Raw genomic sequence first — 15326 nt, 5'->3', positions numbered from 1 at the left:
ACACACATGGCTCAGCAGACCGCTCCTGTCTCACCCACTGCTCCCCTCAGCAGTGTATTTCAGTCAGTCGGCCTGTTCTGTTCCCCATTCTGTCTCTGGTGAATCTTCTCACCCCTCACACCTCTGGCCTGTACCCCAGTTCTTGTATAATAAATAAATCAATCTTTTAAAAAAAAGATATAAAAAAATTAAATAAATTTTTAAAAGAAAAGTGGTTCAGTTGAGGAAGAGGAAGTGACACTGATTACAAAGAGCCTCCTGAGTGACCCTTGGGCAGCCTGTGAGATCCAGCAACAGACACAAAGTTTCTATGAAACATATTGGAAAACCAGTGACTTCCAAACACATCCTGCCTAATGTTTTTTTTTCAATAGTTGTATTGCATTAGTTAAATGATGGGTCAAATGTTAAATTTCTATATTCTGTCAGTATATTAGACTGCACACCTACCACTGAAAATAAACACACATACTATCTCAAGTACACTAATTAATTTTTAATGACAACCAAAGAAAAGTGCTATTCAAAAAAATCCTTTGTGAAAGAAACTTATGTTAAAAATAACCATCAAATGCTCGTATAGTAATTACAATTATATCTATAAATTAAAAATGTAAAATTCTAGTGTATATAAACACTACATTCTGAAAAAGAACATCTAGTGTCATGGTCTAAATTAGAGTATATTATGTGATACAAAGAGCATGAATTTGGGAGCCAGACTCACTTTCATAAGCTATATAAACCTGCCTTGCTTTTCACTTTCTTCATTTTGAAAAGAGGGGGCACTGATAATGACATTTCATTTCAGGTTCTTTGCTGAGTTAATCAGACAGTTTATTAAAAGGATACTGGGGGAGCTCAGAATTGTTGAAAGTACTGAATAATAAGGTAAAATGTAAGGATCAAGGAAAATACAAATTGCTCTACTGGGGGGCTTGGGAGGAAGAAGGAGAACATGTGCAAATAAGCAAGGGCTTCCCTTGCCTCTTCCATCACTAGTCTGCACAGGGGCTACTCATTTTGAGAATCAAGATCACATGCCCTGTACCCCACACTAGAGCAAGGGAGGAAGAACAAGTTAATAGCATCTGACATCTTCAGCTACCATAGGGGAGTATAGCCTTGGCTCTCCACCAAGACACTGAAGGCAGAAAATTCCTTCTTTAAAAAGGAATTCAGATACTGGCAGACCAAAACAATGACCTACCACAAATTTGACATGAATTTTTACATATGTGAAAATGTTTTGTGAACTTTGATAAATTATTATTTTTAGTAAATGGTGTCTCTGTATTTGAGAAGGTGAAATTGGAGATGGCTTGGAAGGACTAATGCCAGTCAAGGGAACAAAAAACTTGCTCTTTTTTTACATTCTCTCATGGAAAACATTTATTGACCCTGCTTGAACTCTATTTCAACTTGCTGAATGGATAGCCCAAGGCAAAAAGAGCCAAGGTTTCTTTGGGGCTACGGGGGTTGTTCTCTGCTCCCCCATCTAAGTCATGTATCAAGCTTCTCAAAGCTAAAGAACAGCTCATGGGAAAACTAAGCAGCTTGTGTATACTGAGTTTTTATAAATTATTATAACGTTATAGCAATAACTTCTCAAATATTAACAACACATAGTATTTGTCCATGTATCAGCATAGGCATGCTTTTATAGGGGATTGTAAATATATTCTCTCAAAGTATAAAAGGATTATTCAATTTATCAAACAATTTATATAGCACCATTCTTGAGTCTCCCTCCCCATATACATTTTTCTGTTTAACTCCAAATATATGTCTCAAAAATCTATGTATGATATTCACATGCATAGATTTTAGAAACCTATAAATCTTTTAAGAAAAGCAGATGAATTTAAAATATATCATCCTTAACAAAGCTTACTTTCTTAGTACAGAAGAAACAACACCTCTGGAACCAAAGAAAGGAAAAACATAAGACACAAAAAAGCTATGGACATTTTGTTTCAACCAGGGTGAATTACATGAGTTAGTATCCCTTATAATTGAAATTAAGTTTTACAATGGGGATTTAAGACAAGCTCACAGAAACACAATGAAGAAACTGGATGATGATAAATGGAATTAACTGATATAAACACAATATCTATATTATAAAATGTGAAAGAGTGAACTCACTATAATTTGCAATGGCTTACCCAAATACCTCTTCATATTTATAATTTGGGCTACAAAGATTTCAACAAATATGAATGAACATTCCTATAACTAAATTGGGTCTTGTCTTATCCTTCCATGTTGTGGGCTGGTAAAAGTACACCCACGGAAATGCCCAAGTATTACTCCCAATGGAGGACTAAATTATTTTATATAAATTCGACCTGTAAAAGAATAAAGACACAACTGCTGAGTTATCCTGTACTAGGAAAAACTACAATCATAATTAATGGGCATCTATTGTCCAACAAGGGTTATGATTCAAAGGGTGATAAAGCAAACGGACAGTTGTTGGTGAAGATGCTTCTGAGATTGTCCCACACTTGGGGAACGTCTTTGTTTCCATTTGAATTAAATTTCAACAAAGTCAAGTCCTCTATTTCTTTGATCTTTTCAATGCAAACCCCAGTTCTTTCTCAGATGCTCTATTATCCAACCTCCCCTAGCACTCCTTATATGATGCAGGAGATGGGTAGGTAAGAAGAAAAAAAATAAGTGTTTTTGTTTCATAAATTTCACACACCTTTGAAAACCTTCAAAGGCACTTATTCCATGAGGAAGAAAAAAAATTAATGTCATAGATCCAATAAAATTAACAACACTTGCCACAATTAAAATCATTGAGCAAATCAGGTTCTAGTCAGATGACCTCATGTAAAAATACTGAAAAGTGGACATAAATAAAGCTATTTTAAAATGGAGTTGGGGCAAACCACAGTAGAGTAATTGTCTGATGGGGTCTGGGTTTAGCTGCCAATGTTCCAAGAGGTCAGCAAGAACTGAAATATTCTCTTTTAAAGGACTGATAAAAGTATACTTATTTTTACCTTTCATTAGGCCATTAATTCCCCTATTACTATCTAATCCTTATTTCTATTAAAAAAAAAAAAAAAAAAACCTTGGCTTTTTTCCCTCTTTGGGATATTATTTGAATGTTTAATCTCTCCTCCCCAAATTGCAATTCTTTGATCACAAATAAATGTATGGTTATTCTCATTTTTGACTATTTTTAGGTTATCCAAATTAGTGAGCTGGTGTCAAGACTGAGCAAATGCTGGAGTCAATACGTGCCCTTTTAGCCACATGACACATTATGCTAGAGTCTATGAAAGATCAAGATCTCAGGAGATGCTGGAAAAAGAAAGGAGCATGTGATAACTTGATACAGGGTGAATGGAGGGCTTGGGAGAAAATGAATCTATATTTGGTAATTGGGACAGTGTGAAGGGAGTGGGGGGGGTGTATGATCCTGTGAGGACGAACCACAGAAGGAGGGAAACCAATCAAGAGCAAAAAGGTCATACAAAATCTTCAGCAGTCAGCTAATCTCAGCCCAGGAAGTCACCACAAGGTATTTTAGCTGCAATTCATGCAAATTCAAATGCATTTACTAGCATATGTAAATTATATGCAGATGGTGTAAGGTTTATCTAAAAATAGTAAGAGGTAAACTCTCCTAACAAAGGTCAGTCTTTTCTAAAACTCATGAGCTGGCAGCTTGAGATGAGAAGATGCAGTGGAGAAAAGTGGGAAGTCTGGGCAAACCTGGTAGAAAACTACAAGAAGTCTACTCCTCATCTCCCTGGTAAGGAATTTCCCCAGAGTTCCCCAAAACAGGACACAGCCTCAAGATTTCACACCCTTCAAAAGACAGAAGGTTTCTGACTTACAGATGCTCTCCTTGGTTTCAGTCTTTCCTCCTACAAGAGAATTTATCTTTCACAGCCTGCATTTCCAGAGCACTCACGAGAGTTACAGTTTATGTTGCAGTTTAATGAATTCCCAAAACATTGGGAAAATGTCTCATAGTTTATGTGATTCCAGCTTCAAACTGTCCATATCTCCAAACAGAGACACATGGAAAATAGTTACCTGCCCTCTGAGAATTAGACTAAAAGTTTATCTTACTACTTCTTTATTAGTAATAGTAATAACATCCATGCCTGTGAAAATTTTATAGTTTCCCAAAACATTTACTTAAATTATAACCCAACTGGAACTTATTAAAATTTAAGAAAAAAAATTGTTAATATATACTAGTAGAATTGAGAGACCCAAGTTCCTTTCCTTAAGCCAATCTCTGTTTGGATCATACTGTAATGGGTGGTCCCCAGCAAAAGGGGAGGTTCCAGGCTCCCTGGCCTACAATACCTGAAGCCTTCTTTCATATATGTACAAAAATAAATATATGTATTTTAACTGTGAAGTTCTCCCAATCCTCTACTTTTGAGTCTCTTCAATTGATGACAGCTGACTGATTTGCTACAGCAAGTTCTGAATAAAGAACTTGTAGTTTCATTGCGATGGTCTTCATTTATTTCCACCGAACAAAAACCATTGTGGAGTCAGGTCTATACGATCATTTTCTATAATAAATGATCTTTGCTATTTGTTCCAAGACTCATGTACATAAGTATTGGCAATCTTTGTGGACCAATCCTCTCTCTTTCTGGAAAAACAGGTATCTGAATACCAACCATTGGTTTAGCTAGTCTGGTAAGTCTAGTAAGTGCTTACTGAATCCTATGGGGCAACTCTGTGTTGATTACAACTCTCCCACAATAGCAAACTTACTGCGGCATGAGCTCAGTAATTTTATTAAATTGATTTCCCATCCACTTGACCACAGGTTAATTTAACTATGCAGGTAAAAAGATGGTGTGGGAACAAATGAGTTCAAATTCTCATTCTGCCACATGGTGATATCTGTCCTGTACTTTAGTGAATGTTTCTAGATTTTTTTCACTAAATGTGGGATGTTGAGAACAGTAAATGAGACAGTATGCAATTGTGCTAACTTTATTAGCAACTGCTTACATTGCACTCAAATACAGCCAAGAATAACCCTATACACTTACAGATTTTGTTTGTTGTTGTTTGATTAAGTTAAATAGGGATACTGAGATACTCATGTGGTAAAGTAAGCTGTGATAAGAATATATCTCTCTCAGCCACCAATAAAGTGAAAAAGCAAGCTGGGACTGGTACTGAGTTTTAATCGGAAAGCAGAACACTTTTTTACTGTACCATGTTGCCTTTCTTGGCGACCTACCCGGAGAAATAATCAAATATGGTCTGATCTAAAGGATATGTATTTTACATTTCCATGTTTTATTAAGGATTATAATGAAAATGTATACCTACCACTGGTAATCAACACACACACACACACACACACACACACACGGCACACTATATACACTAAAACAATAGACATCCATTCTAATTAATAGAATTGCCAAACACAAAAAAACTCATAAAAATAAAATTCTAACTTTAGTCCCTTAACTTTTGATCTGAAAAGGAAGGTAACCAACATCTAAAGTCTTAATAAGAGGCCTCTCTGGTGGCGCAAGGGGTTAAGCACTGCACTATGAAGAAATTTGCAGACTCTGCAGCTCGAGTTCTAGCCCTGGCCGGCCAGGGAGCAACCCACATGGCAAAGCAGACCTCTCCTTTCTCTCCGCTGCTCCCCTCAGCAGTGTATTTCAGTCAGTCTGCCTGTTCTGTTCCCCACTCTGTCTCTGGTGGGTACTCTCACCACCACCTGCCCCCTGGCCCCACATTTCTGGCCTATATCCCAACTTTTGTGTGCTTAAATAAATAAATCTTTTAAAAAATGAAAATAAAAAATAAAATGTAAATAAGGTTAAAGTGAACAGTCTGTGGTTTGATTATTATTTCAGCACATTCTTCTTTTGGCAACTGTACAAAGTGAGATAAAAGGGCTCTTTTTGTCCTCAGTTTGTCACCTTGTTCAGTATTTATCATGAGTATCTACTAGTTCATCACATCTGAAAATTCTTAGATGTTTTTTTAATGCTCTGCAATAATACAAATACGTTGCTAGCATTGACCTGTCAAGGTTATCATGCCTTAAATAGTACGTATTTCTGAATATAAGGAAACAATAAAAAGATATGAGGATTCAAGTTGGAGATTAGAGAAAAAGATTAAATGAGAAAGATAAATAAATACACCTGTCTGGCAACCTTGATCAAATGCTTAATCCATTATTTAAAAAAGGATACTTATTTTCCCTAGTGCAATTTCCATCTGCTTTAAAGGCCTCAGGAATTTATGAGTTTGTTTTTTAAATAAGAAATTTAAATGAAAGCAGCTATCAATTATTCATGTCAGTAGTGCACTGGGTTAGCATAAATTATACCTAAATCTCATTTTAACCTATAGCATTAATTAGAACCTTTATCAAAACCATTACTGAGAGTCCCACGAGACTGGCCCCTCCAAACGCTTGAGAAAGACACTCAGTTGACAACAGGGAAAACAAAGGGGTCCGAAAACCACATTATCATAAACTCTGAAATAATTAATGCTTTGTTTTATATAAAATGAATATTTACACTTCAAGTGACAGGTGTATAGGAATTCTTGGTTAAATAAACATTTGATGTTTCTATTCAACTCTCATTTAGTCCTATGAATCGATTTTCTTCAGAAATATCTGAATATTTCCCCTATTGTTCTATGAACGATACCATGCTGTGCTGGTCAAGGGCCAATCAGGGAATATTGGGCTCCTTTCTATTAGATAGTGAGAGAATAATTTATTCAAATGATTCATGTGGGCAGGGTTTGGGGAATCCAATAGGGAATGCTGCAGTGTTGCAGACTAGCAGCACTGGGAACCCCCCGCTCCAAGGAGCCCTGGGCAGAAGTGGTTATTGAAATCCACAAAGAAGGTCAGCCTTAGGGCCACCTGACAGTCTTAGGGCATCTTCAGGAATCCAGCTAACCCCCAGTGGCTCAGCATGGAGATAACAGAGAAGAACTATCCTCTTCTCACTCCTGCTTCCCACTGGTTTTCTACCTGAACCTTCCATTGGTCAAACCTAATGGGAAGCCAGGGGACAATGGAGCCCATTAGTGCAATTCCAAGAGGTCAGCTTTGTGGGGTACAAAACAGGGTAGAGGGGCACAAAAACATGTCCGGCACAAAGGTCCACTATTATACAAGTTAGTAGATTAGTACTTTGGGGCACATATGCCAATTCCTCTAGATGAACCAATCAAGGTTGATACTCTTGTAATTGTGGTAAAGACCAAACAGATGTTTTGTATCCCAACTAAACCGGAAATGCTCTTCTAAGTATCTGTTCTTGCCTCTCTAGTTCCTTCCTTGGGGATTGTGACTACATCTGCAACACAAAAGACTTTATAAAAGAAGTTTCAAAGGTGCTGTGAAAACGCGCTGAAGGGTATCTGGCTTGGATCAGGAAGCCAAGAGAGGACATCACAGAGAAGGTGACATGAGTTGAAGGTGGAGGAGGAATTAGGCCAGTGTGGGTGGGAGATGGTTCAACAGTTGTGGCACATTCAGGAAACCCCTGCGAGTCCCATACAGCTGGTAATGAAGCAGGAGGAGTGGACACAGAAACTTAAGATGAGGGAGAAGTGAGGTCATAAAGGGTCTAGTATTTTTAACAAAATTTTGAGACATTAAAGGATTCAAAAATGTTTCAGAATGGGGTGATACTGGAGATAAGGAAAACATTTAGGAGATTTTACAGGGATGTATTTGAGGGAAGGGGAACATACTAACTTAAGGCTTGTGGGAAGGGAGGGTTGAGGGTGTATGTCTTTGGGGAGTTAGCAAAAAGGAGGACTTAAACAATGAGAACTGCCAGGATCAGTGGGGCTGTTGGTGGGAAGGGAAAGGAATAGCTGGTTTCTGGTTGAGAGAAGCTTTTCCTATTGAACCAGGACCACTTCCTAAAACCTAGAAAATGGACAACATGTTTCTTGCTTCAATGTTTTACACCAGGAACTCACATGATAGAAATGAATTTTCTATAACATTTGTATCAGGTTTATCATGAACACTGAATCTATGACTCCATAGAAAATGTGTCAAGTACTTTCCATAATTAATCTGCTTTGTATACATTAACCCCTAGTATGTACATTGGTAGTCACCACTACCTAAATTCATCTGCTAGTCACTCATTAAATAACTAGTATGATTATATTGCAGATGTTATTTTGCAAAAGAGTTAGGGAAAAGTTTTGAAAATATTTGGAAAAACAAATCGGCCTATACTAGTTTTCTTTGGTAGATTTTGTCTGACCTACTTAACTAAAGAAATAATTTTATCTTAACATATTTGGCTAAGTTCTGTGTATGAAGAACTGAGGCTTCCTCTATGTGTTAAGGTCATTGATCTAAAGTGTGGTTTTTCATAACCACAATGAGGTCCACCTCACTCCAGTACAAATGGTCCACATTAAAAAAAAACTGGAAACAACAAATACTTGAGAGGATGTGAAGATAAAGGAACCCTCTTACACTGCTGGTGGGAATGCAAACTGCTCCAGCCACTATGGAAACACTAAAAATGGATCTACCATGGCCTCCCTGGTGGCACAAGGCATTAAGTAGCAGCACTATGAAGCTATTGGCAGCCACTGCAGCACAAGTTGGATTCCTGGCCGGGGAACTAACCCACCTGGTGCAACAGACCTCTCCTGTCTCGCCTGTTGTTCCCCTCAGCAGTGTATTTCAGTTTTCCAGTCTGTCTCTGGTGAATCCTCTCACCCCTCCACACCTCAGGCCTGTACCCCAGTTCTTGTATGCATAAATAAAAATAAATTCTTAAAAAAAATAAAGTGTGGGTTTTTCTCAAGTAAAGTACTGAGTTAAAATATTTCACTGATAGGGCCTCCCCGGTGGTGCAGCGGTTGAGCACTGGGTTGCGAAACTGCACGCGGCCTCTGCGGCGCCGGTTCGATCCCCGGCTGCTCCCCGGCCACCGGAGGAGGGTCCCACATGGCGCGCAGACCTCTCCTGCCGCCCGCTGCTCCCCTCAGCAGTGTCCTTCGGTCCTTCTGCCTGCTCTGCTCCCCGCTCTGGCTCTGGTGAATCCTCTCACCCCCCCGCGCTTCTGACTGTACCCAGTGCATGTATAAACAAAACAAACAAACAAACCAGCAAACAAATAAAGCATGCCTCTATTAAAAAAAAATAATAATAAAAATAAAAAAATAAAAAAATAAAAAAATAAAATATTTCACTGATAGTCAGAAAACACTGACATCATTGGCTTTGCTTTGGAACACTATCCCCTGACAACAGTCCTCATCTGCAGGAATAAGAAAGAAAAGGCCACACATACTTTGGTTTCTACAACACGGCAAGATTCTTAAAACCAGAAATGATGTGTGGAAAAGAACCAGAAGAAATGTGCTTCTATCTCTTCTATCCAGTTTGGTTAAATCTTCTGGGACATAGATATAACAAAGGGAAACATCCATTGCTTTTGGAAAATGAGTCTTTAACCTATGGGTTATCTTATTTTGAAAAAGAATTAGATTCTTGTCCCACATGTCACATATTCAAAATACAATGCTGTGGTTTCACATCCCACTAAATACGTTGCTGTATTTTTTAAGCAGAGGGAACATTTAACAAGAAGCAAGGTAGGGAAGGGAAGATCTAACTCAGACATCAATAATTCATTCATCAGAAACAGGAGTAGTGGTAGGAAATGCCAGGGGACTGTTTCATTTATAGGGAGGCACTTTCTATTTTAAACCTAGAACAATGCAGTTAGCTTTATTTTGCAAGCTAATGTGAATGGAACCAACGTTGAATGGGAGGACAGGTTTTATGGCCCTCTGAGAATGCTATTTCTTTAGCATCAGTTATTTAGGTTTGAACATCACCATTTGGGAACTTGGAAAAGTGACAAGAAAAAGATTTTTATAACTTTTGTACTTGAGAGGTGATTTCCTTTACTCCAAAGTTTCGGCACTAGAAGTGTAATCAAGTGAGTCTAAGAGATAGGCTTTGCATTAAGTTATGAAGGTACATTCTCGCTTAGTACTAAAAACCCCTCAGGTGCTACAGTTCCTTATTAAGTCATCTCCCAATTCAATCCATTAGCGAGCAGGCTATATTATTTCATCACTGTGTCCCCCAAGCATTTACACACAGCCATCCACAAAATAAGCTTTCAGAGAATACCTGTGAAATGAATGCACACATGCAGTCAAGTATGAAATAATCCTAAATATGCTCTGAAGTCTACAGATCAGGTTGTAGGAGGAGGGGGGCCAGAATTGCATATGCCTCAACTTCCTAATTCTGATGGAGGATAGAAATTCCTCTTCTTCACTATCTTATGTCAATTTCAAGGACTCAAGTTTTACTAAGAGAGATGAGAAATGGAAGAAAAAGAAAAGCAGGTAAACCTATCCCAACTTCTAACATTGGAAATGAACAAAGACCTCCAAGTTAGTTTAATTTGAAATGCTCACATGCATACATATTTTGAGACCATTATAATTTTTAACTGATTATTTATCAAAACCCAAATAAAGGAATAGAACAGTAATTATGACAGTTATAATGATCTAGTCACCAGTAAGCTTGGTGCTTTACATATTTTATTGTTACCTTTTACAAGTATTATTATGCCCATTTTAGAGATGTAAAAAAGTACTAAAGCACAGAACAGTTGGGTCCAAAGCTAATCAAGGAGAACTGAGGATAAAGTTGACTCTGCTAAATTATAAATCCATTCTTTTGACCTGATGCCAAGTGACCTCTATTTAAACAGAATTTATTTGTCAATATGGATCCACACTTAAAGACAGATCCATCAATCATAGCTATAACCATGGTCTAACGAGCACAATAGATATATACGAAAATCTTTTTTTTTTTTTAATTTTTGTGTAGAACTGGGGTATAGGCCAGAGGTGAAGGGGGTGAGAGGATTCACCAGAGACAGAGTGGAGAGCAAAACAGGTGGATCCACTGAAATACAATGTTAAGGGGATCAGCGGGTGAGACAGGAAAAGTCTACTGCACCACGTGGGTCAGCTCCTGGCAGGGGATTGAACATGAGGCTGTAGCAGTGACAGCGCTGAGACTTAACCCCCCAGGCCACCAGGGAGGCCCCAGTGCAGATATCTGAATCCTAAATGCCTGAATATATGCTCTAGCTTGGCTAAGATAACACCAGGCGGGCATCTTGAGAGGAGATGAAGGGACATTGGATGTCCATTTGACTGCCGACTTCATGTAACAGAGATTGGGGATGTGGTGTTGCTCCCCTGAAAAGGACAAACTCCACAAGTCCTGGCACACATCTAAACAAAGACTGTGTCCTCCACACCACACTCAAAGAACCACAGACAATTCTTCAAATTAACAGAGAATGAACAGGACCATGGTGATTTTTTAATTTCTGAAAATTGTCAGTCATTTGCATATAAATGTAATTTTGGGATATGTTTTTACTCCTCCATATGTGTAAACTTCACTCGCCCCCCACCAAACCTGTGTCAAGGCCCCAGCCCCTTCTTCCCTACCTACGCCTCTATCCTCGCTGTTCCCTCTAGTTAGTAATCAGCATATTTTTCACTGAGTCTAAGAACTGTTTTTGCTGTGCTTTGCCAGTATATGGTCTTGGTTATTTATATTCCCCAGATCAGTGAAATTGTCAATGTGTCACTTACTTTCTCACTTATTTCACTTAGTATATTTTCACTTAGCATCATCATCTCAAGATGCTAAAAGGCACTATTTCATCTTTTTTAATAGTTAAGGAGTATTGCATGGAGTATACATTCCACAGGACTTTGACTATTCTTCTTAAACAAAGGTCTTGGGAGAGAGGCCAAGCTCAAAAGGACTCTTCATTAAAAAAAAGTTTTTAGGGCCTCGCCTGGTGGTGCAGCTGTTGAGCGCTGGGCTGCGAAGCTACTCGCAGCCTCTGCAGCGCCGGTTTGATCCCCAGCCACCATTGGCGAGGGTCCCATATGGCGCGCAGACCTCTCCTGCAGTGCCCACTGCTCCCCTCAGCAGTGTATTTCATCAGTCTGCCTGTTCTGTTCCCTGCTCTGGCTCTGGTGAATCCTCTCACCCTCCCGCGCTTCTGACTGTACCCAGTGCTTGTATGAATAAATAAATTAAAAAAATCTTAAAAAAAAGTTTTTATAAGGTGGCCAATAAAAAGCCTTCAAAGCCAATACTTAAAGAATTGTCTTTATACACAGACTTTGCAGTTAGCAATGCTTGTCACAGGCCAGACACACTCCAGAAAAATAGTCACCATCACTGAGTGTTTTAGTGCCCCAAATTGCCATATGTACATCCAAGTGGAAACGGTTACAGGATCAATACACTTTCAGTTTCTATGAATAGCCCTTCCTGTCCCTCAACATCTTGCATGAGGCTACTTTGGGTATTAACATGTGTTTTCTAGTCTCTCCTAGAGTTTCCCTGTTTCTCTTTCCTCTGTACAAATGTTGGTGTGATAAATTCAGCCAATGGATAAGTCGAGTCAGTTCTGCTATAATGCTTGCCTTGGAAAGATAAATTCCTTCCAATGTGATTGATACATTAGAGAGCAATTTGAGTGTAACATGAAATTTGCATTGGTTTATGCATCATTTTATCCTAGAAACACACCAAGCTGAGCAGAACAATGTGGGAATAAACAAACCCCACAGTCTCATTTCTCACTTGCCCACAACTGATGTGTAGCTTCCCATATGATGTCAGGTAACCCTTCTTCCTGTTCACAACACCTTGCAAGCTGTCACACCTCTGAAGACCATCTTGGAGAGTGTCCTCCGTGAAATTTAATCTTCACCTCTTTCCTCTCAACCTGTCTTACAGTTTTCCTCTTTATTCTCTGTTCTTTTCCTTTAATCTTTCTTTCCTTTAATATAACATACTAATATAATACAGGTTACATTTATTACACTTTATTATTTAACCACTTAGTATGAATAAAACTGGGCTACTGTTTGTGGTAGGTTCCTCTCATATTTGTGTGTCACTAATGAAGATTTTTGAATATTGAGCCACAACTTCATTTTTTTATTGCTCTGTGGTTTTGATTTTGTAGAATATGATTATAATTAGGAATGCAGGTCACATTATAGCAGAATGGACTGCATATTTAAACTTATCAGTGGTGACTTATTAAGTATTAGAGTTTCAAGTTTCTCCTTCAGTGTTCATGCTGGTTTGTAAATTAGGTTAAGTATATTAGCTCACATGTCTCAAATTATATCCCTTTTATGTGAAATTCATGATAACTTTAAACACTCCAATTTAAACAGAAATGACCAGGCCTGCAAGAAAACTGTCCAGGTTGACATAGGTCCTTTTTTCTAGCATATTCTGGAAATCACAACCTATATCAATTTGTATATTAATGTTTTCACAGGATTTCACTGAGTCACCAAATCTGATCTGTAATATTTACTTCATTGTAAGTATTTTTTTAAAACAACTTTCCCACTGTAACTTTTTTCAGGCTTCTTTATAGATGGTATAATAATGTTAAAAGCCATTTATGGTCACAATTTTTCTGGGTTATATAGTTTTACTTAAATTTATCAACTAATTTAATCAAATAATACTAGCTGAGAAATGTTCTCCTAAAGAAAAATACAGGCTAGAAAGAGCACTTAATGAATGGTGAAAATAACGTCTCTTTTGACTACTAGGATTCCAAACTAAAATACACAAATGAAAGTGTCTAAATCACATATTATCTTCGAGGACATTTATAGGAAAAGGGAAAAAAGTCAATGTGATCTAGAGATTAGCAACATCTACTAATGTTTTAAAGTATCTGGGCCATTGTAAGCAGGAAAAATCATTTCCATTTACTTCTGAGGAATGTTAAGGTAGTCTTTGTTATCGATAGATACACATTTTCATTTGCTTTTGCAAAAATGACTGTACTAATTGGAAAATGTAAATGTGATTAAATGGGTTCTCATGACTCTTGAGTGTGAGATTAAAAAGGTAATATGTTTTGCATATGGTACACCTCATAAGTATTTCAGGTACATAAGTAGAAAATACACTCACTACAAAGCTGAGGTAAGAAGAAAAGAAGCAAAGTAAGACAGCTTTTGGCAGAGACCTCAAGCTCAAGACAGTTCCAGTTTGTTGAATCTAAGGGAATAAAGTAATTCTCTTAGGGGAGGGGGGTACTTGTTTTGGTTTTTCTCTTTAGCACTCATTCCTAAATAAATTGGTCATGGACCAAATAATACATGACAGTTAATATTCCCCAGCTGTACCCTCAAGATTTTGAAATGCTGAGCCATTCCCCTAAGAGTCTCTCTGAAACCATTCTTACTATGTGGATCATCCCCTTTTATTATCCAGAAGCTTCAGTGGGAAGACACTTACTTATCTCGAAGCAAATTAGGTATCATTTGTTTCCTGGATTTCCAAGAAATACTTCCTTCAGAAAGAGTGAAAAACAAAGCTCCATGCCAATCACTCAGTCACCCCTCACTCGGGCCTTACTTGTTTTCATTGCTTGCATCATAACGAGGCATTGGATCCAAGTCATTCCCATTGACATCGCAACTTGCCAGAGCATCCTATAGCCATAGAGGAGAGAGCAGGAGAAAGAAGATGGACATTCATTAATTAGCCATTAATCTAAAGGCTCGTGCATTCTTAAACACATTTCTGCAAGAGAGTAATTAAGTTTAATACTACACTCAAAGTTCACAATGTTGGGATGACTCATTCAGTAATAATCAGTGTCATATTTTCCCCATTATCTTGGGGTCTCTGTTAGATAATAACTGGTAAGGTTGCAGATGTATGACCTATTATATAAGAATCTATAATTCAGACATTTTACTAATAGCCATGGCCATTCACCCCTACCAAAATAATAGTTTTATTGCATGTCAGGCTTTAAAATGAGGTGAAACTATCTCTGAAAACAAAGTTGGATTTGTTTGCTTTTAGAAATAATTGTGAATGATCTGAAGAGAATTTACTGGGCTGTTCTGTGAATTTACATCACTGTAGACAGAACTAATTTAGGGTGTTCTTAGTTTCTCTTACATTTTGTAATTCCTGATTTCAGTCTGTAAAATGCTACTACTTTTGATTTCTTGTTTCTGCAAATAATTGATAACTCATAGAGTGAAATATTTGGGGGCATTAAGCAAAATGGACATTATATATTAAAGTGGAAAGTGCCTGCTTTCTCTACAAAGGGGTTCCCAGCAGTCATTTGGTCTATTTGGTCATTAGAACATGAAGGGCACTAGCAGTGGAACATGTTCATTTTACTTAAAGGGAAACAGAGACCCGAGACAGGTTAGGTAATTTCACCAAACGA

General features: G+C 37.8%; 1 protein-coding gene across 1 annotated transcript in view; it reads right to left on the bottom strand.

Annotated features, from left to right (window-relative positions):
- Positions 1-15326, bottom strand: part of PCSK5 (proprotein convertase subtilisin/kexin type 5) — a gene marked incomplete at its 5' end in the record, with an annotated part of 282220 nt that overhangs the window by 146125 nt on the left and 120769 nt on the right. Inside the window, one exon of the mRNA XM_084236534.1 lies at positions 14492-14568. Within this exon, the coding sequence (XP_084092660.1) occupies positions 14492-14568 (77 nt within the window). The remainder of the gene's footprint in view (positions 1-14491; positions 14569-15326) is intronic.

The sequence above is a fragment of the Talpa europaea genome (assembly GCF_964194135.1).
Source record: "Talpa europaea genome assembly, chromosome: 7".
Lineage (NCBI taxonomy): Eukaryota > Metazoa > Chordata > Mammalia > Eulipotyphla > Talpidae > Talpa > Talpa europaea.
The sequence above is the reverse complement of the archived record's forward strand: the minus strand, read 5'-3'. Positions and strand labels throughout refer to the sequence as shown.